Source organism: Hemitrygon akajei, chromosome 8, assembly GCF_048418815.1.
Source record: "Hemitrygon akajei chromosome 8, sHemAka1.3, whole genome shotgun sequence".
NCBI classification, from domain to species: domain Eukaryota; kingdom Metazoa; phylum Chordata; class Chondrichthyes; order Myliobatiformes; family Dasyatidae; genus Hemitrygon; species Hemitrygon akajei.
This window is the reverse complement of record NC_133131.1, coordinates 75,771,940-75,796,900: the sequence shown is the minus strand read 5'-3', so window position 1 is coordinate 75,796,900 and position 24,961 is coordinate 75,771,940. Positions and strand designations below refer to the sequence as shown.

Here is a 24,961-nt window from a genome sequence, read left to right as displayed (position 1 = left end):
ATAAATAATGTGGAAAAATAAGGATTAACCACTTTGGAAGAATAGTGGGGGAAGCAAGTTATTAAACTAGAATGGATCTACAAAGTGTACACCAGGAATTTGCGTCTGGAACAGGACTGCAAGAAGTATGAAGTCTGCAGTACTGAAGTTTTGATGCAACCTAACAGCATACTGGTGAAGCTGCACCTGGAGTATTGAGAGTTTTGAATTTAAAATCTAAAGCAAGGGGTAAATAAGTAGTTATGGGTTAATAGAAGGGTTCTATTCCTGAGAACTGTCTGCAAACCAACTTCCCCCAAGCTAAAATGTCCACTTTATTAGTATTCATGATGATGCTCTTTACGTACACTTGCTACAATTCTTTCATTTCATTGAATAATGACTTTAACATTACACACCATCAACTTAATGGATTATCCTTTCCATTCAGTCATTAATGACTTACAAAACATTATCATGACTAGCTTGAAAACAGTATTTTAGTTCATGATTATTGTAATAGTGTTTTTGGTAAGCTACATTCCCAATTCCTTAAGTGAGAAAAATGCAAAGTTTAAGCAAAGAGTTTAAACAGAAACAACCTAGTTTATTCAAAATTACACTTGCCTCCAGTCTGTTAGCTGTTGAGTACTAGCCATTGTTTCTGGTATCACAGTTGCATGTGACACAGAGTTGTGGACAGCTACCCCAGGTAACTGTTGCCAAGTTGATGGCAGCAAGATTTGTTGGGTTCCTCCAGGCCATGCCTGCTGCAAACAGACACAAACTGTTAATACTGCCCCTGCCCAAGACACAACACCAAAAGATTGCAGACACCCAGAAAAGAACATAAAGCATCTAGCGGAAGGCCGCACACAGCTGGCAAGAGAAGCACAATGGTAAAACAAAGATTTGTGATGTTAGATTGACACAACGCCTCCCTCCAAAGCCAATACCTGCACAGGACAAGGCATTACAGTTTAATGAGAGAAAGAGAAAGTGAGTATATCCAATATCTTGCAGCTCTGAAGCAGAAACATACATTCGAATATTCTGTGCGACGAGCCATTCTGCAGGAATACAAACACACAGACACAGCAATCTCTTCTAAGCAGGCTCATGCTAAGCAGCAAGGGGAAAAGGAAGGGAACATTCTAACCAACCTTCGATCTGAGAAAGCAAAATGCACATTGTCACTGGAAGCGACTGCAGAGTTGCATGATCCATTTAAAAATAAACATGCTACTATGTTTTAATTCAAGACCACAAAATCTAATTAGCAATTTTCAAATCGCCAAACATTATAGGTGGCAGAATCCTATACAAATGTTTTCTTAATAAAGTTGCAAATTTTTAGGTTTTGCATCAATAGGGAGCATTATCAAAAGAACACATTACAGGAACACCATTCAAGAACAAGCTACATGCAATTTGTAAAACAAAAGATCAGGCAAAATGTATTTTGTAAATGATGCCTAAAATTGCCCTGATAGCAGTTTGGAAGTTATTCCATACTGCTGATACAACAATTTTAGGCATCAGTTTCAAAAAGAATTCTGTCTGATATTTATCGATTAGATCAGAGAAAACATGTACTGCATGAAAATGTATACGTGGGTATTACAGCAACATACATACATGCCTTTGCTGACATGATGATTATTTTTATTCGCACTCCACGGTTGATTCCACAAATATTAACACATATTTATGCAAAAGGTGCCTTTGCATTGGGATTTTCTATTTATTTAAACTTATTCTAAAGCTGATAAAAATTTAAATTGCTTAAATTATGTAAGATTTTTGCGAATACTTTTCAGTTTAAACAGTATATATGCTTACATAGTGTGGATACAGTGCTTTTATGCAAAAGAGTAATAAAACTTTTGTCCTTTTTCAAATTTATAGAAAAATCATTTAATATCAAGGCATAATACACATTAGAAATAGTTCTCTCTATTCAATCATTACAACAGGGTCAAAATACTACAACTGGTAGAGATGTAGTATGCATCAAATATATTTAGGTAATATTTACCAAACAGATTTTGGTAAATCAATTTTGAAAGAAAAATCAATGATTTAATCCTGCTAATACTCACATTTATTGTTTTCAAATAGATCTGTGCATGAACCTTAGCCACATTTTTAACTCTAAACACTGACTCAGCTACCTAATGCAGAGTTTGTCAATTAAATCTAGAGATCTTTAAGATATACTTTACAGTGTTACAAGAAAGATGGTACTTTGTTTTAAATTAAACTGCTTCCTATTTAGAATATCTTCTCTTTGACAGTCATCTGAGCCAAAAGATGTTATCTTTTCAATAAAAGCATTTTAAGCAGGAATTCAGCAAGATGCAAGTCACTCGCCTTCATTAAAAATAAAGTTGTCTATACTGAAACTATTTTGCTCACTCACATCACTGCAAGCCTATTTCAAAACCATCGTTTTATCCATTACACTTAAGGAAAAGAAAAATGCTAATCAATTTTTGCGGTCTTCACATTAAATGTTAAATATTGGTTCAGATTTCAATTATCAGTCTTACCATGTCATTAGCCGTTGAACAGTTGGAAGATATCAATTAAAATTCAACAGACTCAGCATTACTAAAAGGCTCTAACTTGACCGCTATCACATAATGGAATAGTGTTTTGGAATGCATAAAAGTAGAACTACCAATCAAACCCTTAGCTACAAGGGGAAAACTGTTACACTATTCTGTAAAGTATCAGCACATCGTTCCTTGAACTAGTGAGCACCAGAGAATCCACACATTCTACCACAGTCTAAGCTCAATTTTTCCAACTACAGTCAAGATGCCACAGCTCAGTTGTTCTAGCTTAATCATGTGAATATTTTGCAATTTTTGTGCAGATGTTTTAGAATTAGGGGCAATAAAATTGACCAGATTGTTTTTATGAAGTACAACATTATACTTTCTACAAACATATGCCAAAGTTAATATCAATACTTATCAAACTGAATTTTGAGTCGTTAAGGTGATTGATGAGGGTAAAGCAATGGATCATGTATTTTGGCAAGGTATTTGGCAAAGTCCCTCACAGTGAGTTCACCAGAAGATTGAGATGGATAAGATCCAGTGACTTTGGTGTATGCATTCAGAATTGGCCTCTCAATAGAAAGAAGAGGGCAGTTGTCAATGGGACCTACTCTGGCTGGAGGTCCATGGTTAGTGGTGTTGCACAGGGATCAATATTGGACCTCTGCTGTTCACGATATACACCTTAATAACCTGAATAACATGATAGGATGGGTTAACAAGTATGTAGATTACAAGACTGGTAGTGTTGTGAAGTTTAATCTGGGCAAGTGCTGCACTTTGGCAAATCAAATGCAATGGGGAAATACAAGAGTTAATGGCAGGACCCTTAACAACATTGATGTACAGAGATCTTAAGGTCCAAGTCCAAAGATCCATGAAAGTGGACGCACAGGTTGATAGGCTGGTGGTAATTAAGACATATGGAATGGTTTCCTTTATTAAATCAATGTACTCAATTCAAAAATCAGAAAGTTTTGATTGGAAATGAGAAGGAATTGCTTTAGCCAGAGAGTGGTGAATTTGTGGAATTTGTTGCCACAGGCAGCTGTGGAGGTCAAGTCTTTATGTAAATTTAAAGTGGAGATTGATAGATTCTTGATTGGTCAGGGCATGAAGGGATACAAGAAGGCAAGCAAATGAGGCTGAAAGGAAAACTGGCTCAGCCATGATAAAATGGCGAAGCATACTTGATGGGCCAAATGCTCCTACATCATATGGTCTTATGATAGACAACCAGCATCTTTTTCTTCCACGGTTAAAATGTCTAACACTAGATGGCATGATTTAAGGTAAGATGGGGGCAAGTTCAAAGGAGAGCTGCTGGGAGAACTTCGTTCCCGATTTCACCAAGTCTCTCCTCATACCACCTCCCCAAAGGATGGGTGCTGGAATGGGCTGTCAGGGATTGCAGTGAAGATAAATACCATGAAGGTATTTAAGAGCCTCTTAAATGAGCACATAAATATGCAAGTAATGGAGGGATATGGACTTTGTCCTGGTGAAGGGTCTCAACCTTTACTCTTTTCCATAGATGCTGCCTGGCCCGTAGAGTTCCTCCAGCATTTTGTGTGTGTTGCTTGGATTTCCAGCATCTGCAGATTTTCTCGTTTGGGATATAGTCTTTGTGTAGTAAAGAGGGATTAATTTAGTTGGACAAATAATTACTAGCTTAATTTGTTTAGTATAATATCGTACAGGTTATGTATTTGTTTAAATTTATTGACTCTCGTTTAAAATACTGCTTTTCTGTATCTGGAAACATCAGATTCAATGACAAGCCACTTTACTGCATACAATATCAAATTCCATCTTTACCTGTCTAACATCCAACTACATTTCTGATTACAACTTCACATATACATGTTAATATATATCACTAAAATGTAAATATGCCTCTGAAAAAAAGGAACAAATAAAGCTTCCTGCCTAAATGCATTATAAAACTCAATCTCTAAAGACCAATTTTCCAGCTATTCATCCCAAAAGCAAAATAAAATTTAAAGTGATGGGTTTCCCGATATACTAATATCTACTCATAATTGATAAGCTTCCATCAGGGTGGCAGTCTGTCATATAATGGTATTTAGCAAGAATTTTTAAAAAAACCTTACTTCCACCACATATAATCAGTATCTTTAAATTGACAGACAGCATGTCTGACTGATATCCAATGTTAAATAAACAGAAAATTCTGTTACCTAAATCCAAGACTCAAAACATCACCTTTGTTCCCTACTCCAAACTCACTCTCAGCAACCAAGTTTGAACTATTTAGAGCAACTCTGGTGTTATAAAACAGCTTATTTTCACCTCAGTGACTGAAAAGATTAACCATTTAGTTCCACTGGTCTACACCAAAAATAATACTCTATCCCATCAGTCATCTAATTGCACATTTTATTCCTTCCTCACTCCTGCCATCATTTCCCCCATTGGCTTTGAGCTCTGTGGAAAGTGGAAGAGAAATACCACCTATCACTAAAATTGCCCAGCTTCACCTATTAAATATCACTAATCTTCTCCAGAAGGATTTGTACAGAGCATAATCATTTACTTCCTTCCTTCCATATTCTGCAGCAGAACTTTGATCAGTTTAGACTGGTTTGAAGTGGATGAAGATATCTGGATCTGGCACCTACCTTTAATCTTTCACATAATTACTCTGCAGGCAGATAAATTCTCAGACCACCTTATGATGTTCCGGATGATAATTTATTAAATGAAACAAACAGTTAATCAATACTGAAAGTACATTTCTATATTTGTCATTAGTAAATAAGTTACCAGAATACGAGCCTTTTAGAAATGCTGAGTGCTTTGGCCTGAAGTACAACTTGTTTTGTCATTCAGATCGTTCAGGAATGTAAAACAGAGGAAACGTCCAATGACGTGAAAATATGTAAGCCGGCACACGATGATACATGCTTCTGTTCCCCTGCAGCAGCCTCAGAGGAGCATCTGTTAGTGCATAGAATCACACCAAGTGGGAGCATTTACCAGTACTGTGGTCGTCTGATCGACCAGCGCAGGCCGGCCGGCTGCGCAGTTCAAGGTAAAAGGGACCGCGTACTGCGGAGCAACAGTGGCAACGTGAGGATGTAGAGTGGCCACCATCAGCGGTGTGCAGCTGCCCTGTAATGGGGGGGGGGGGGTGGGAGTTAGTTATATGGTTCATTAGTTCTCAAAAGTGCAGCGCTCCTCCTTGATGCCCTGGATAGTATGATATTTGAGGCTAAGCCTTTGCAAAACAACTGAAGTATACGAGTGAAATCGGAATTGAGACTTGGATTACAAAACTGCCTTTTACCCCCTCCCCCCATTCATATTTTGTAGGTTGATCAGCTCTAGGAAAGAAAAGACTATCAACTCAGTTACTTATCCCATGTAACTTGCATACAAGTTAGGGCATACAAAAAGGAACGCTGCCAACTGTGTAAACAGGAAAAAGGATCCCACCATAGCTTTAAAAATAAAACAAGGTTGCATCTGGATTATTACAAACAAAATTATTTCAGTTTCTGATTTTACAGTAGGATTTACCACTGAACAACATTATGAAACCAAGACAGTCATGGATCAAGAGATAAACATTTCTATCCTCTAACAACAATACTTTCAAAGCTATAAAAGGTTCACTTAATATTTCAAAATTACACTTTCCACACTGTGAAAAAAGGAGTTATTTTTTTCCAAATTGTCATAACCCTAGACAGAAAAGAAAAAAATCATTAACTAACAAGAGATTCCCTAGTGATTATAATTGTGACCAAAACATATGTTTTCAATTCTCAGTAAATTTGATTTGCATGACTGAATTATTACATAAACAATGATCCCCAAATTGTGGAATAGTATCCAGGTAGAGCCAAACACAACTGTATGTGAACAACTTCAAACAATCATCCAATACCTGTGGTACAACTACATGCTTCGACAACTATACATAATTTCAAGTTGAGACCACTGGCTTGCATAACTAGATGCCTTCACAGTAATTTCAATACTTAAGAAAAGCAATGTGGACTCAATAAAATTCTGATACAGCATTTATGCTTATTGGTTCAAAACTGCTTTAAAAGTTATGTGTACACAAAAAATACACCATTGTGGAAGTAAAGCAAAATCACAATTAAAACAAGGTATCAAAACAGCATTCAGCATTCTCCAAAGTACCAAAATATTTTGATGAGATTAGAATAAGAATGTTTTTGGAAGAGTTCCCTCTTCTGAGGTTTTAAAGCTACATTAGGAATATTTTATTTACATTTCATAAATCACAATACTTTCTTTCACATTTTTGCAAAGAAATTCCAGCAACAGGAAATATAACTTGCAAGTGGATTTGCAATGAATCGACTAGCTTCAACAGGTCAAAACAATTTTAAAATTTATAAAATTGTTATAAAGCTGCTACAGCCTTCAAAACTGTATTACAATTAGTTCTACAAATTGTGTAACTGAATTATCTAAGCAACCAAAAAATAAATCACTGAAATGCAACCTCTCTGCAGATGTGCCCAGACCTACTGGGCATTTGCAGTATTTTCTATTTTTATTATAGATTTCAATTACCTAAAATTCTTCCAAACAAAATTAATATACAAATATGAACACTACCGAATCTATTTCAGCCCTGCATTCCCTTAACTGTTGAACAAATTCACCAAATTTAACCAAGTATTTTGCTAATGACAGCAATCCACAGAACCAGGTCATATTACTGATTACTACAGAGTTAATTTCAGCTGGCATCTGATAGGATATTGGTGACAGCCAGAAAACCAAACAGAAAACAAAAGCCATACACTTATTTGAGAACAAAATTAACAATCTGATATCAATATTTCCTCTGACATAAGATTCTTTAGGCAACATTTACAGGGAAAAATTGTAATTTTAAGCGTTAAATTGTATTGAGAAACTACTCCGATATGATCCAGATAACATCAATTTGTGCTACTGATCCAGCAACAACAGGGAACACGCATTGTTTCCAAGCTTTGCCAAGTGTAGACTAAGTGGTCATTTTGTAAAACAACTGCACTGTCACTCTTTCTGTCCTTCACTGACTTAATCACAAGAGTCACGGAGCACTTTGCACAGAAACAGGCCATTCAGCCCATCTGGTCTGTCCCAGCCTGCTTTTCCATCTAGTCCCATGGTCTTGCACCCAGACCCTAGCACTCCATACACCTCTCATTCATATACCTTTCCAAACTTGTCTTATGCTGCACTTGAACCTGCAAGTATCATTTCTGCTAGGAGCTTGTACCACACTTGCACCATCTTCTAACTAAATAAGTTCTCCCTCAGATTCCCCTTAAATATTTCACCTTCCACCCTAAACCTATCAACTCTCATTTCAGTCTCACCCAACTTCAGAGGATAAAGCCTGTACACGTTTACCCTTTATATAACCCTCAATTTTGTATGCCTCTAATATCTCCCTTTATTCTCCTGTGCTCCAGAGAATAAAGTCTTAACTTATTCAACCTATGATTGGAGCTATGATGTTGTGGCTATTACAAAGACTTGGATGGTGCAGGGACAGGAATTACTACTTCAAGTGCCAGGCTTCAGATGTTTCAGAAAGGACAGGGAGGGAGGCAAAAGAGGTGGGAGCAGGGCACTGCTGATCAGGGATAGTGTCACGGCTGCAGAAAAGGAGGAAGTCATGGAGGGGTTGTCTAGGAGTCTGTGTGGGAGGAAGTTAGGAATAGGAAGGGGTCAATCACTCTACTGGGTGCTTTTTTATAGATCACCCAATAGTAACAGGGACATCAAGGAGCAGATAGGGAGACAGATTCTGCAAAGTTGTAATAATAACAGGATTGTTGTGGTGGGAGATTTTAATTTCCCAAACATTGATTGGCATCTCCCCAGAGTGAGGGGTTTAGATGGGGTGGAGTTTGTTTGATGTGTTCAGGAAGGTTTCTTGATACAATATGTAGATAAGTCTACAAGAAGAAAGGCTGTACTTGATCTGGTATTGGGAAATGGACCTGGTCAGGTGTCAGGTCTCTCAATGGGAGAGCATTTTGGAGATAGTGTTCACAATTCTATCTGTTTTACCGTAGCACTGGAGAGGGATAGGAACAGATAAGTCAGGGAAACGTTTAACTGGAGTAAGGGGAAATATGAGGCTACCAGATGTTCTCAATGAAATGTACGGAAGAAATGTGGCAAATGTTCAGGGGATATTTGCGTGGGGTTCTGTAAAGGTATGTTCCAATGAGACAGGGAAAGGATGGTAGGGTACAGGAACCATGGTAAGTCAAGAAGAACAGCTTATAAAAAGTTCAAAACATTAGGTAATGATAGAGATCTAGAAGATTATAAGGCTAGCAGGAAGGAGCTTAAAAATGAAATTAGGAGAGCCAGAAGGGGCCATAAGATGGCATTGGCAGACAGGATTAAGGAAAACCCTAAGGAATTCTATAAGTACGTGAAGAGCAAGAGGATAAGACATGAGAGAAGAGGACCAATCAAGTGTGATAGTGCAAAAATGTGTAGGGAACCAGAGCAGATAGCAGAGGTATTTAATGTATACTTTGTTTCAGTATTCACTACGGAAAAGGATCTTGCCGATTGTAGAATGACTTGCAGTGGACTGAAAAGCTTGAACATGTAGATATTAAGGAAGAGGATGTGCTGGAGCTTCTAGAAATCACTGGGACCAGACAGGATGTATCCCAGGCTACTGTGGGATGTGAGGGGGAAGATTGCTGAGCCTCTGGTGATGATCTATGCATCAATGAGGACAGGAGAGGTTCCAGAGGATTGGAGGGTTGTGGATGTTGTTCCCTTATTCAAGAAAGGGAGTAGAGATAGCCCAGGAAATTACAGACCAGTGAGTCTTACTTCAGTGGTTGGTAAGTTGATGGAAAAGATCCTGAGAGGCAGGATTTTTGAACATTTGGAAAGACATAATATGATTAGGAATAGTTAGCATGGCTTTGTCAAAGGCAGGTCATGTCTTACGAGCCTGATTGAATTTTTTGAGGATGTGACTAAACACATTGATGAAGGTAGAGCCATAGATGTAGTGTATATGGATTTCAGCAAGGCATTTGATAAGGTACCTCATATGCAAGGCTTATTGAGAAAGTAAGGAGGCATGCGATCCAAGGGGCCAACTGGCTTGACCACAGAAGGCAAAGAGTGCTTGTAGATGGGTCATAATCTGCATGAAGGTTGGTGACCAGTGGTATGTCTCAGGGACCTGTTCTGGGACCTCTACTCTTGATTTCTATAGATGACCTGGATGAGGAAGTAGAGGGATGGGTTAATAAATTTGCTGATGACACAAAGGTTGGGGGTTTTGTGGATAGTGTGGAGGGCTGTCAGAGGATGCAGGATGCACTGATAGGACGCAAGACTGGGCTAAGAACTGGCAGATGGAGTTCAACCCAGATAAGTGTGACATGGTTCATTTTGGAAAATCAAATATGATGGCAGAATGTAGCATTAATGGTAGGACTCTTGGCAATGTGGAGGGCCAGAGGGATCTTGGGGTCCAAGTCCATAGGACACTCAAAGCTGCTAAGCAGGTTGACTCTGTGGTTAAGACGACATAAGGTGCATTGGCCTTCATCAACCATGGGATTGAATTTAAGAGCTAAGAGGTAATGTTGCAGCTATATAGGACCCTGGTCAGACCACACATGGGAGTACTGTGCTCAATTCTGGTCGCCTCACTACAGGAAGGATATGGAAACCATGGAAAGGGTGCAGAGGAGATTTACAAAGATGTTGCCTTAGAATAGGTTGAGTGAACTCAGCCTTTTCACCTTGGAGTGACGGAGGACGAGAGGTGACCTGATAGAGGTGTACAAGATAATGAGAGGCATTGATCGTGGGACAGTCAAAGGCTTTTTCCCAGGGCTGAAATGGCTAGCACAAGAGGGCATAGTTTTAAGGTGCTTGGAAGAAGGTACAGAAGAGATGTCAGGGGTAAATCTAGACAGTTCTAAGGTAAGGACATGTTCGGCAGAGCTTTGTGAGCCAAAGGGCCTGTATTGTGCTGTGGGTTTTCTATGTTTCTATGTTACCTTTCCCCATATTCAGGTCGCCATATCACAGCAACATTCTTATAAAGTTTCTCTGCACTCTTTCAGGCCTATTGATATCTTTTCTGTAGGCAGGTGACCAGAACTGCACGATATTCAAAATTCACCTCAACAATACTTTATGCAACTTCAATGTAACATCCCAACTCCGGGACTCAGTGCTCCAAGATATGAAGGGCAATGTGCCAAAAGGTTTCGTTACAACCCTATCTACCTATCACTTTCATGGAATAATGGATCTGTATTCCCAGATCCCTTTGTTCTGCTGCACACCTTCTTGCCCCACTGTTTACCAAGTCCTACCCTGGTTTGTTCTGTGAAAGTGCAACATCTCACACTCGACTACATTAAATTCTATCTGGCTTTTTTCCACCCATTTTTTAATGCTGGTTTAAATCACACTGCAAGCTTTGAGAGCCTTCCTTGCTGTCCACTATGTCCCCATTCTTGGTGGCATCTGTGAATTTGCTGATCCAGTGTACCACATTATCATCTAAACTAACAGACTGATCACTGAGACACACTGCTAGTCACAGGCCTCCAGTCAGATGCAACCATTTACTACCAATCTCTGACTACTTCTGACTACACCAAAGCTGAATCCAATTTATTATTTCATTCTAGGTACCAAGTGATTTAACCTTCTGAATTATCCTTCCATGCAGTACTTTCTCAGAGGCCTTGCTAAAGTCCCTGTAGACTACAGACAACATCCATCACCTTCCTTTTAACCTTCCCCATAATCTCCTTGAAAAACTCAAAGTTTGGTTGGACACAACCTACCACACAAAAAGCCAAGATAACTACCCTTTCAGGCCCCCTCTATCCAAATATCCTGTCCCTTAGAATACCCTCTGATAATTTACCCACGAATGACATCAGAATCACAAGCCTGCAATTTCCCAGCTTATACTTAGAACCTTTCTTGACCAACAATGAGGACAAATGCAAGCCAAGAGATCAGCTCCTCACATTCTGCTTAAGTCATCTACCATTCATTAACATGATCACTGAATTTTATCATTTCAAGTAACCCACATTTGTGTTATTTTCCCACTCCCACCAGCCTAACCAAGTTCCCTTCCCTTGCCCACCTTTTCCAACCTTCCCTTATAACCAAGACTGGTCCCATCTACCACACAACTACCAACTCCAGTTTGTTCTACCTTGATTCATCTTTCCTATTCTCCTTGCCTCCATTGGCCCTTCATTCTTCCAGTCATCTAGTTCCACCTACCTCCCTTTTCTCCTCACTTTTATATGATGACTTTTTTCTCATTGTTCCCACCCCTAATCCAGCATCTTGATATACAATGTCAACCATCCCTTTTCTAGCCCCAAATGGTTCTTTGGGCAGTACATTTTTGTTCCAGATTCTAGTATCTACAATCTCTTGTGCCTGCACTACTTGGTCCTGTTTATACCAGCTGCTGACGCCAGATTATCAATGCATGAGATACCTGTGCCTGTTGGGCCCACCTTCCAAGGGCAGAAGCACAGGAAATTGCAGAAAACTGCAATTAAAATAAACTAGTCAACCACTTACCTGAGCAAGAACACCTGGCTGAATCTGAATTGACTGTGCAGCTGGTGCCTGTGGTACCACAGGCACTGCATTTTCGACTCGAACAGAAAACCCAGAATGTTTTGCAGATGCTTGTAGCCCTAACAATACAAAGAACATAATGTTTTCAGGTCATTTCAAATTTTGGCTTGTGGCAATAGGCTGTTAAGAATCAACAATTTTATATTGGTACTTTAACCAGGTACTTCTCAGAGGTCTTACTAAGTGCCAGAACACAGCTGATTATTGATGTTCCATTGAAGCATCAAACCTGGGTCTCAAACCAAATGAAAGGGTGCAAATCTTTGCAAACCACTGTTACGTACTTACAAATCTCAAATCTAAATTATAGTATTCAAGCTATTGAAATCTGTTCATCAGAGAGAGTAAAGAGGGAACTATAGACTAGAGACTCACTTCATAACAGGAAAAATGCTAGCATCTATAATTAAGACCATAAGATATAGGAACAGAAGTAGGCCATTCAGCCCATTGAGTCTGCTCCACCACTCAATCATAGGCTGATCCAATTCTTCCAGTCAGCCCCACTCCCCTGCCTTCTCCCCATTCCCTTTGATGCCCTGGCTAATCAAGAACAAATCTATCTCTGCCTTAAATGCACCCAATGACTTGGCCTCCTGTTTCTCTGAGGAGCCCGCTTATTCCCCTGAACTCCAGGTAATATAGCCCAAGACTTGCCAGGCGTTCCTCATACGGTAACCCTTTCAATCCTGGAATCATTCTTGTGAATCTTCTCTGAACCTTCTCCAATGTCAGTATATTGTTTCTAAAATAAGGAGGACAAACCTGCATACAATACTCCCAGTGTGGTCTCACAAGTGCCTTATGAAGCCTCAACATCCCATCCCTGCTCTTACGTTCTATACCTCTAGAAATGAATGACAACATTGCATTCGCCTTCTTCACCACCGACTCAAGCTGGAGGTTAACCTTTAGGGTATCCTACACAAGAACTCCCAAGTCCCCTTGTATCTCTGCATTTTGAATTCTCTCCCCATCTAAATAGTAGTCTGCCTGTTCATTTCTTCCATCAAAGTGCATGACCATACACTTCCAACATTGTATTTCATTTGCCACTTTTTTGCCCATTCCCCTAAGTTATCTAAGTCTCTTTGCAGGCCCTCCGTTTCCTCAACACCACCCGCTCCTCCACCCATCTTTGTATCATCAGCAGATTTAACCATAAATTCGTTAATCCCAAAGTCCAAATCATTGACATACATCATAAAAAGCAGCAGTCTCAACACTGACCCCTGTGGAACTCCACTGGTAACCAGCAGCCAGCCAGAACAGGATCCCTTTATTCCCATTCTGTTTTCTGCCGATCAGCCAATGCTCCACCCATGCAAGTAACTTTCCTGGAATTCCATGGGCTCTTATCTTGCTAAGCAGCCTCAGGTGCAGCACCTTGTCAAAGGCCATCTGAAAATCCAAGTACACCATGTCTACTACATCTCCTTTGTCTATCCTGCTGGTAACTTCCTCAAAGAATTTCAGTAGGTTTTTCAGGTAGGATTTTCCTTTCAGGAAACCATGCTGGCTTTGGCCTATCTTGTCATGTGCCTCCAGGTACTCTGTAATCTCTCCCCTAACATTCAATTCCAACAACTTCCCAACCACTGATGTTAGGTTAGCAGGTTTGTTTCCTTTCTGCTGCCTCCCACCCTTCTTAAATAGTGGAGTAACATTTGCAAATTTCTAGTCATCTGGTACATTGCCCGAATCTATCGATTCTTGAAAGATCACTGTTAATGCCTCCACAATCTCTTCAGCTACTTCCTTCAGAACCCAAGAGTGCATTCCATTAGGTCCAGGAGCTTTATCCAAACCCAGGTCATTAAGCTTCCTGAGCACCTTCTCAGTCGTAATTTTCACTGTACCTGACACTCTTGAATGTCCGGTCTACTGCAGGTGTCTTCCGCTGTGAAGACATGCAAAATACGCATTCAGTTCTTCTGCCATCTCTGCATCTCTGATTACAATATCTCCAGCATAATTTCCTATTGGTCCTTTATCTAGCTTCAACTCCTTTACCCTTCATATACTTAAAGCTTTTAGTATCTTCTTTGATATTAGTCTCCAGCTTCCTTTCATAATTCATCTTTACTTTCCTAATGACCTTCTTAATTTCCTTCTGCAAGTTTATAATAGGTTCCCAATTTTCTATCTTCCCACTAGCTGTGACTTCCTTGTATGCCCTCTCTTTTGCTTTTACTTCAAATCTGACTTCACTTGTCAGCCACGGTAGTGTCCTTCTTCCATTTGAAAATGTCTTATTTGGAATATATAGGTCTTGCACTTCCCTCATTTTTTTGCAGAAACTCCAAGCATTGCTGCTCTGCTGTCCTTCCTGCTAGTGTCTCTCTCCAATCAACCTTGACCAGTTCCCCTCTCCTGCCATTGTAATTTCCTGTATTCCACTGAAATACTGACACATTGGAATTTAGTTTCTCCTTCTCAAATTTCAAAGTGAACCCTATCATATTGTGATCTTTGTTCCGTAAGGGTTCCTTAACCGTAAGCTCTCGCCACCTCTGGATCATTGCACAACACCCAATCCAGCACAGCCAATCCCCTTGTGGGTTCAACAACAAGCTGTTCTAAAAAGCCATCCCTTGGACATTCTACAAATTCTCTCTCGAGGTCCAGTCATGGCCTGGTTTCCACAATCCACTTTCATGTTAAAATCCCCAACGATTATCATGACATTGCCCTTCTGACACACCTTTTCTATCTCCTGCTGTAGTTTGTAATCCACATCCCGGCTGTTGTTTGGTGGCCTGTGTCCAACTGCCATTAGAGTCTTTTTACCCTTGACATTTCTTAATTCAACCCAAAAGATCGAAAGATGTAGTCTCCATGTCATCCCTTTCTCATCATTAATTATTTCTTATACACAGGGCCACACCACCCCCTCTGCCTACTTAAGTGGTACCTGGACATATAATAAAGGTTCAACTAATAGCCATTCGTGATGTCAAACCTCCACTAACCCAGTAACTTCATCTTAAACGTCTGCTAGAAGATTAGATTGTGGCAATAAAATTGTTAACGGACAATAAACAAGTCATTTAAAAGTTGGGAGGCTCTGACTAGTAGGGTGTTCTAGGTATCAGTGCTGAGGCTCCTCGTGTTGTATTCAGCATCAATGACTTGTTTGAAGAGACCAATTACAATATATCCACAAATTCCAGGCTGTGATGAGGTTGTATGGAGTCTCCAAAGAAAATAGGCCAAGACACAACAGATGAAACAATACTGAAAATGAGGTAATCCACTTGGAAGTACAGTTGCAAGAAAACATTTGTGTACCCTTTGCAATTACATGCTTTTCTGCATTAATTACTCATAAAATATGGTCTGATCTTCATCTAAATTACCATAATAGACAAGCACAATATGCCAAAAGTAATAACACACGAACAATTGTACTACTTCTCGTCAATAATGAGTATACCATTTAAGCAATCAGTCCAGATACAAAAATAGTATGTGAACCTCTGGGGTAATGCCTGCTTAAAAAATTTTGGAGTCAGGTGTTTTGATCAATGAGATAAGATTGCAGGTGTGCGTTTAGAGGTGCCCTGCCCGATAAAAAGACACAAAGTCAGGTTACTGACAGAGCCTGCTCTTCTCAAGAAAGATCTGTTAATGTGCATCATGCCTCCATCAAAACAACTTTCAGGGGACCTTGGAGGAAGAAGAATTGTAGAGGTGCATCAGGCTGGAAAAGACTACAAAAACAATCCGAAACACCTGAGTGTTAATCAGTCCCCAGTAAGAGAAACTGTCCACAAATGGAGAAACTCAGTACTTTTGCTACTCTCCCTAGGAGTGGGCATCCTTCAAAGATCACACCAAAAGCACAACGTTCAATGCTCAAGGAGGTGAAAAATAACAAGGGTAATAGCAAAAAGCTTGCAGAAATCTCTAGAACTTGCTAAAGCCTCTGTTCATGTATCCACCATACGAAAAATATGAAAAAGAATGGTGGTCATGGAAGGACACCTCTGCTGTCCAAAAAAAACATTACTGAACATTTCAAATTTGCCAGAGAGTACTTGGATGTTCCAAATGGCTTCTGGGTCAATGTTCTGTGGACAGATGAGATAAATATTGATCTTTCTGGCAGAAATACACACCACTAAGTTTGGAGGAAAAGGAGCACTACACACCCAACACCTCATCCCAACTGTGAGGCACGCTAGAAGGAACATCATGGTTTGTGGCCGCTTTGCTGTCTCAAGGCCTGGACAGCTTGCAATCATTGAGGGAACAACAAATTCAAAATTCTATCAAGACATTTTCAGGAGAATATCAGGGTTCATCACCTGAAGCTTAATAGAAGTTGGATGATGCAACAAGACAATAATCCAAAACACAAGAGTAAATCAACAACAGAATGGTTTAAGAAGAAAATTCATGGTATGGAATAGCCAAGTCAGGGTCCAGACTTTCACCCAATTCAGACCATGTGTATGAAACTGGAACCAGAGCAGATAGCAGAGGTACTTAATGAATACTTTGCTTCAGTATTCACTACGGAAAACGATCTTGCCGATTGTAGAATGACTTGCAGTGGACTGAAAAGCTTGAGCATGTAGATATTAAGGAAGAGGATGTGCTGCAGCTTCTGGAAATCACTGGGACCGGACAGGATGCATCCTAGGCTACTGTGGGAAGCGAGGGAAGAGATTGCTGAGCCTCTGGCAATTATCTTTGCATCATCAATGAAGACAGGAGAGGTTCCAGAGGATTGGAGGGTTGTGGATGTTGTTCCCTTATTCAAGAAAGGGAGTAGAGATAGCCCAGGAAATTATAGACTAGTGAGTCTTACTTCAGTGGTTGGTAAGCTGATGGAAAAGATCCTGAGAGGCAGGATTTATGAACATTTGGAGAGGCATAATATGATTAGGAATAGTCAGCATGGCTTTGTCAAAGGCAGGTCGTGCCTTATGAGCCTGATTGAATTTTTCAGGATGTGATTAAACACATTGATGAAGGTAGAGCCATAGGTGTAGTGTATATGGATTTCAGCAAGGCATTTGATAAGGTACCCATTGCAAGGCTTACTGAGAAAGTAAGAAGGCATGGGATCCAAGGGGACATTGCTTTGTGAATCCAGAATTGGCTTGCCCACAGAAGGCAAAGAGTGGCTATAGATGGGTTATATTCTGCATAGAGGTCAGTGACCAGTGGTGTGTCTCAGGGATCTGTTCTAGGAACCCTTCTCTTCGCGATTTTTATAAATAACCTGAATGAGGAAGTGGAGGGATAGGTTAGTAAATTTGCTGATGGCACTAAGGTTGGGGGTGTTGTGGATAGTGTGGAGGGCTGTCAGAGGTTACAGCGGGACATTGATAGGATGCAAAACAGGGCTGAGAAGTGGCAGATGGAGTTCAACCTAGATAAGTGTGAGGTGGTTTGTTTTGGTAGGTCAAATATGATGGCAGAATATAGCATTAATAGTAAGACCCTGGGCAGACCCCACTTGAAATACTGTGCTCAATTCTGGTCGTCTCACTACAGGAAGGACGTGGAAACCATAGAAAGGGTGCAGAGGACATTTACAAGGATGTTGCCTAGATTGGGAGGCATGCCTTATGAGAACAGGTTGAGTGAACTCGGCCTTTTCTCCTTGGAGCGACAGAGTATGAGTGGTGACTTGATAGAGGTGTACAAGATAATGAGAGGCATTGGATAGTCAGAGGCTTTTTCCTAGGGCTGAAATGACTAGCACGAGAGGGCATAGTTTTAAGGTGCTTGGAAGTAGGTACAGAGGAGATGTCAGGGTAAGTGTTTTTTTTTTTTTTTTTTTTTTTTTTTACACAGAGAGTGGTGAGTGCATGGAATGGGCTGCTGGTGGCGGTGGTAGAGGCGGAAACAATAGGATCTTTTCTAGGAGCTTAGAAAAATAGAGGGTTATGGGTAAGCCTAGGTAGTTCTAAGGTAAGGACATGTTCGGCACAGCTTTGTGGGCTGAAGGGCCTGTATTGCACTGTAGGTTTTCTATGTTTCTATGAGATATTGCAGCATGGCCTGTAGAGAGCTATTCATGCAAGATATCCCAGAAATATTGATGAATGGAACAGTTTTGTATGGTCTAAAATTCCTCCTTGCCATTGTGCAAGTCTGATCAGCAGCTGCAGGAAATGGTTGGTGAAGGTTATTGCCGCTACAGGAGGTTCTACCAGTTATTAAATACAAGGGTTCACATACTTTCTTCAGCCTGGATTGTGAATGATTAAATAATGTTCATTAAAGAAACGAAAACTCCAGTTGTTTGCATGTTATTAGTTTAGGCAGGTTGTGTTTGTCTATTATTGTGACTTGGATGAAATTCAGACCACATTTTATGAATAATTAATGCAGAAAATCAGGTAATTGCAAAGGGTTGACAAAACTTTTTTGCAACTGTATATTTAAATCGGGAAGTCACTGGAAGTTGTTAGCGCTCAGAGAGACTGAGTTGTCCTTCTACAAATCACTGAAATTAAAGATTAGCTTTACTTCTGACATGCACATTGAAACATGCAGTGAAATGTGTTGCTTGCATGAAATCAGTGAGGATTATACTGGGGAAGCCTGTAAGTGCCACCGTGCCCCTGGCTCACAACTTACTAACCCCAAGTCTTAAAATGTGGGAAAAAATTCACACAGTCACGGGGAAAAAGTACAAACTCCTTGCAGACAGCTGCAGAAACAAAACCCTGATCAGTAATCACTGGCATTGTAAAGCGATTGCGCTAACTGCTAAGCTACTGTGCTGGGGAAATGGGTATTGGGAATGAGAGTAAAACCACTGCACAAGGCTGGTAAAGATAAAAGTATTTTGATAGGTCTAACAGCAAGCTTATGCTATGTTCTCCACTATCAAATATGTTAAACATACAGAAATACCCGATTAAGAAAATAAGACATAACCATTTAAAAGTTAATTAGGCTCAGTTCAAAAAATTTAAATTGTGTGCAATTAAACAAAATAAACTAAACAAAATAACGTGTTTAATTTTTCCTAAATCACTCAGTAGCCCTAATCAGAACAATTGATACAAGTACCAGAATGGAAAGCAAACTGGCTTTGAAACAGAAAGCGATTTTTAAAGTAACTCAGGTTGGAATATCATGGGAAATGTTGCTTGATAAGGACTAATGCTGAGAGGACTGTTGTTCATTTACTGTACATGAATGATTTGAATTTGATTAATTGAAACTAAAATTTTAAGATAGTATCTGATTGAGAAGAATTGTGACAGAATGCAGGAAAACAATAAACATAGGATCAAATATGAAACCAGCAAATAAAGCACAAGAAAACAGAAAACAAAGTTTCATAAGTTTCTTGTTTGTTCAGAAGAGACTGAAAGGAGTCACTTACCTTGAAATGCAGGTGGACACACAATGAGGGCTTGCTGGAAAGGGTCAGCCTGTGCACAAAGTTGTGTTGTTCCAGCCTGCAGTGGCATGCTTGCTTGTGCAACACCCGCCACAGGTGCTGCTGGAGGCTGGTAGAGTGCAGATTGATAATTAAGCAGAGATACATCTGTACTGGACAGTGAAAGTGTTGCTGCTGTGGAGGTAGGAGCCAGGGTGTTGGCCTAAAGAAATTATAGACTTCAATGATTAAAGGTACATCAACATGAAGAATACAAACCATTGCTTCTTTTAAAGATGTAACAGAATAATAAATGTAAAAGTTTTCAAAATACAAATACTGTTTTTAAAATGAATTGACAATAATAAACCTGAAGGAGGAAATGAACTTTGAAATTATTGCCCTTTTAATATGGTGCAAAGCAATCAACTGTATATTTTCCTATTGTTATTTGATAATGTAAATTCAAAACAATGCAAGATACAATTCAAATTGTTCCTAATGATTCCTTTTCTTTGAAGGAAGCATACAAATGTTTTTCTTGTGGTGCAGTTTCAGAATTGTGGATATTACTTGATGAATTCTGCAATAATATGAGGCACTCCATTCTGTGTTATAAAGATTAAAGTCAGAAAAAGTATCTACTTATTACAGCAAAGAGCTTCTCTTTTTATCTTCTATTAATTACTCTTTAGATCAGAGGTTCCCAACCATTTTTATGCCATTGATCCTTGCTATTAACCAAGTGATCCCAGACCCCAGTCTTGTGTGTAGTTGTCGGTTCCATGTCAGAGTGTGCCCATGTCTATAATATTTCTCGGCCTTGTACACCAGGAATAACATTATGTGTGCCTAAGTTAATTTTATTGGGAAAAATTGACAGAACTTTCCATCCCTTCAATGATCTTGTTATACCGTATGGTACACAAGTGACGATAACCATTTGGTTCATACCTGATTGTGCATGGTGTTGAGTTGGTTGTTGAAGGCCATTGTCAAGTTTGTGCTTGTGTTTGGTGCAACATGTGCAATAAATGGGCTTTTATTCTGGTTTACAGTTTCATAGTTGTTGACTCGCCGTTTGCAAATCTCCATGTTTTGAAAGCAGGATTTCACACTGTAAGATGAGCAATTCAATGAAAAGGTAAAATTTAAAAAAAAACATGGCAGTTCACATTTCTGCTAAATAACTTGAGCGCCTTTGTAAATGCTGTATTTACCCTTTCCAGTTAAGTAGCAAAAGAATCACAATAATTCAGTGAAAAAACATATATAAAAATAAATAAGCTTACAACCATTTTCTTTCAATAAATACCTGATGACTCTTGGGAAGATTAATATGCTGGGCACAAATTAAGATCTCATGGCATGACATTTGGGTTATATTTAGAATCCACATTTAGCTGAATATGTTTTGCTCTTAACTGATTTTTCATAATCAAAGAATAGAAGATACTTCCCTGCCTATTGACTCAGTGCACTAAAACAACTGCTTGCATGTTTTTTTTAAGGCAAGTATTTGGAAACTGAACCACGTGTTGGAATCCATAGTATAACTCTAAAACAACATCAGTTCCTTAACTAGGAGCGGAATAACATCTATTTAAATAACCTTAAAATTACAAAGAAAAATACACATTATTCATTAAAATTTGGCATAAAAGGGATTATTGAGAGAAATAATCAAAAGCTTAGTTGAGGTTATTGTGAACAATATCAAACAAGACAGACAGCATGGAATTAGATCTCAGGGATGTGGTGTAGTGTATTGGCAAATTTGGAAGGGATGGGGAGGGGGTGGATGGAAGAGGAAATATCAAAACAACTTCCAGAACAAGGGCCATTGGAACTAAAGGAATATATACTATTCATAGCCAGAAAATTAGGTATGAAAAGACCAAATTTAATCAGCGCTGATAACAGGATCACAACTGAATTAATGAGACTAGAAAGTACAAGTGAAAAGCAGCATTGATTTCCCTAGACAATACAGATTACCACGAACGGGGATGGTGGATGAGTAGAACATGAATAACACTAGTTGTAAATATTATTAATGGAAGCAAATTAGGAGTACAACAGAATGATCAAGAGGTAGCTAAGGGATGTATCTGGTTTTCTGCAGATGTAGTTGAAATGGTGGGAAATGTCGTATAATGCCCCAATTATAATGACTTCCACATCTTCCTCAAAGGAGCTTTAATGCACAAAACTATACAATTTTAAAAGCTTACTGATTGCTATGAGGAAAGTCAAGCAGATGTGTCATGGTAACAAATGGGTGATTCAAGGTTTTTAACGGATTAATCCTCTTGTCAGCATCAATTGTCAACATTTTCTTCAACAAATCAATATATTCCCTCCGATCTGCCTTCTCAACCAACATGTCTGTTCCCTCCAAATCATTTGGCATGTTCACCTGAAATTACAAAAATCATTAAAAATAAATGAATTTACATTAAGAGAGAGCAATACTGGACTCATCCTTACTTGAAATAACCTAATCCATTTTTATCCGAAGTTACTATGGCACTTAAGTACTAAATCCGACCCGAAATAACTTGCAGGCAATGTTATAGGTGTAAAAAAGGTCACTCTCTGGGGCAGCGAAAGCATTTTGTCCAAAACATACCACATTATCAAATATTACAGTAAGTTTCAGAATCAGACCGGATTTTAGGGAAAGGATGAAGTAATCAAAAAAAACTAAGGAATTGCACTTATAGTGGGAACTGAAGGCCACAGCTTTGGTCTTTTGCCTTTTCCTGATGAAAAGCCTGACCTGGGCTCCTGCCGAATTGGAAATAACAAACTAGAAGCGGGGATCAACGACCTGAAAGAGGGGGCCGAGTGTAGTGCATCTAAGTTTGCTGATGATACTAAATTGAGTGGAAGAGCAAATCATGCAGAAGATATGGAAAGTCTGCAGAGAGATATGGATAGGTTAAGTGAATGGGCAAGGGGCTGGCAAATGGAGTACAATGTTTGTAAATGCAAGGTCATCCACTCTGGAGGGAAAAATGAAAGAGCAGATTATTATTTAAATGGCAGAAAATTGCAGCATGCTGATGCGCAGAGGGACTTGGGTATGCTTGTGCATGAATCACAAAAGGTTGGTTTGCAGGTGCAGCAGGCTATCAAGGCGGCAAATGGAATGTTGGCCTTCATTGCTAGAGGGATTGAATTTAAGAGCAGGGAGGTTATGCTGCAACTGTATAGGCACTGGTGAGGAGGCAACTGGAGTACTGCGTGCAGTTCTGGTCTCCTTACTTAAGGATATACTGGCTTTGGAGGTAGTGCGCAAAGTTGATTCCAGAAATGAAGGGTTAGACTTTGTGGAGAGATTGAGTTACATGGGACTGTACTTGCTGGAATTCAGAAGATGAGATCTTATAGAAACATTAAATTATGAAAGGGATAGACAAGATAGAGGCAGGAAAGTTGTTTTCACTGGCAGGTGAGACTAGAACTAGGGGACAGAGCCTCAAGATTTGAGGGAGTAGAATTAGGATGGAGATGAGGAGGAATTGCTTTACCCAGAATGGTGAATCTGTGGAATTATCTGCCCAATGAAGCAGGGCAGATATCTACCTCAGTAAATATATTTAAGACAAAGTTAGATAGAGTTTTGCATAGTGGGGGAATTAAGGGTTATGAGGAAAAGTCAGGTAGGTGGAGATGAGTCCATGGCCAGATCAGCCACGATCTTATTGGATGACGGAGCATGCTCAATGGACCAGATGGCTGAATCCAGCTTCTATTTCTTATGTTCTTATGTTATGTAGATGGTTTCTTATTGACACATGTACTGAGGTACAGTAAAAAGCTCTTCTTGCATACTGCTCATATAGATCAATATTTCATTTCACTGTGCATTGAGGTAGTAAACAGTAAAACGATAACAGAATGTAGAATAAATTGTAATAATGGGGTAGATTGCTAAGTCAAGAGTCCAGATGGAAAGCCACGGCTCAGTCCAATTGACTTTCATGGCTCTGGGACACCATATTCATCCAGATTCCTTCAATGCTTTTCTCTCCTCTCTCCTCATACTCACCACACAAAGCAAAAATATTTTGCTTTGGAATGAAAAAAAGTCTATGTTCTATCAGTTTTAGGTAGGAATTAAAACACAGTTCAGTGCTCCTCTTGGCTGTCAGCGTTAGAAATTTTGTTACTGAGTAAATTTTTTGTGGGTATCAGATTAAGACGAGGAAATATTTCAAAACTTTTATGACAATGTACAAACACAGCTAATTTCTTTGTGCAATATTTTCTAAATGGCAAACAAATTGCAAATTAGCATTAGTTTTGAGTTAATATTTTACACCTTGCAGCATGCCACATTCAAACTCCATCCTTACCTGAGCCATATCATCCAAACAGTTGAAAATATACTTCCTTGCTTCCTTTGATTTGATCCCCGTCTCCAACTCGTGTTCTTCCGGTGTCTAAATGGAAAAAAATGCATCTCCAGTTAAAACAGAAACTTACAAGTAATGGAAGTTTGCTAAAGTATAGTAAAATATGGCAATTAAGTATGTGCTTTGTGCCAGACAATGTCGCTCCTACTCTAGAGTTGACAATCGCCAAATTATTTCTTCCCCAGATGCCACAAAGTCCAAATACAATCATGTTTGTACATTGGGAATGAACTGAAGTGAATTTGGGAATGTTACTGAAGTAGCAAGCAAAATAATATAACCATATAACAATTACAACACGGAAACAAGCCATCTCGGCCCTTCTAGTCCGTGCCGAACGCTTACTCTCACCTAGTCCCACTGACCCACACTCAGCCCATAACCCTCTATTCCTTTCCTGTCCATATACCTATCCAATTTTACTTTAAATGACAATGCCGAACCTGCCTCTACCACTTCTACTGGAAGCTCGTTCCACACAGCTACCACTTTCTGAGTAAAGAAATTCCCCCTCGTGTTACCCTTAAACTTTTGCCCCCTAACTCTCAACTCATGTCCTCTTGCTTGAATCTCCCCTACTCTCAATGGAAAAAGCCTATCCACGTCAACTCTATCTATCCCCCTCATAATTTTAAATACCTCTATCAAGTCCCCCTGAACCTTCTACACTCCAAAGAATAAAGACCTAACTTGTTCAACCTTTCCCTGTAACTTAGATGCTGAAACCCAGGTAACATAATGGCAAAAATATATCAAGTGACGAAGGTTGCAGAAATATAGGGAAAAAATTACAATGACACAAATAAAAGAAAGCAAATATGATCTAATTCCCATTGTGGAAATATGCTGCAGGGTGACTAAAGTTAGGAACTAACATTCCAGGGTGTTTTGATTTTTCAGAATTCGAGGTAAAAAGGAAAAGAGACTAGTGCAGCACTCTAAGGGAGATTAACACAGTG

The 24,961-nt window shown here is 39.4% G+C and overlaps 1 protein-coding gene across 6 annotated transcripts in view; it reads right to left on the bottom strand.

The window, feature by feature from the left end:
• LOC140732001 (homeodomain-interacting protein kinase 1-like) overlaps positions 1–24,961 on the bottom strand; it is a 106,147-nt gene that overhangs the window by 23,647 nt on the left and 57,539 nt on the right. For 3 of the 6 annotated variants that reach the window (XM_073054060.1, XM_073054062.1, XM_073054065.1), the window contains 7 exons: positions 23,943–24,029; positions 21,813–21,997; positions 20,533–20,695; positions 19,582–19,801; positions 12,165–12,283; positions 5,547–5,681; positions 607–749 (listed from right to left, as the gene is read on the bottom strand). In XM_073054060.1, the coding sequence (XP_072910161.1) occupies positions 607–749; positions 5,547–5,681; positions 12,165–12,283; positions 19,582–19,801; positions 20,533–20,695; positions 21,813–21,997; positions 23,943–24,029 (1,052 nt within the window). The remainder of the gene's footprint in view (positions 1–606; positions 750–5,546; positions 5,682–12,164; positions 12,284–19,581; positions 19,802–20,532; positions 20,696–21,812; positions 21,998–23,942; positions 24,030–24,961) is intronic. The other 3 variants (XM_073054061.1, XM_073054063.1, XM_073054064.1) reach the window with 3 other exon arrangements.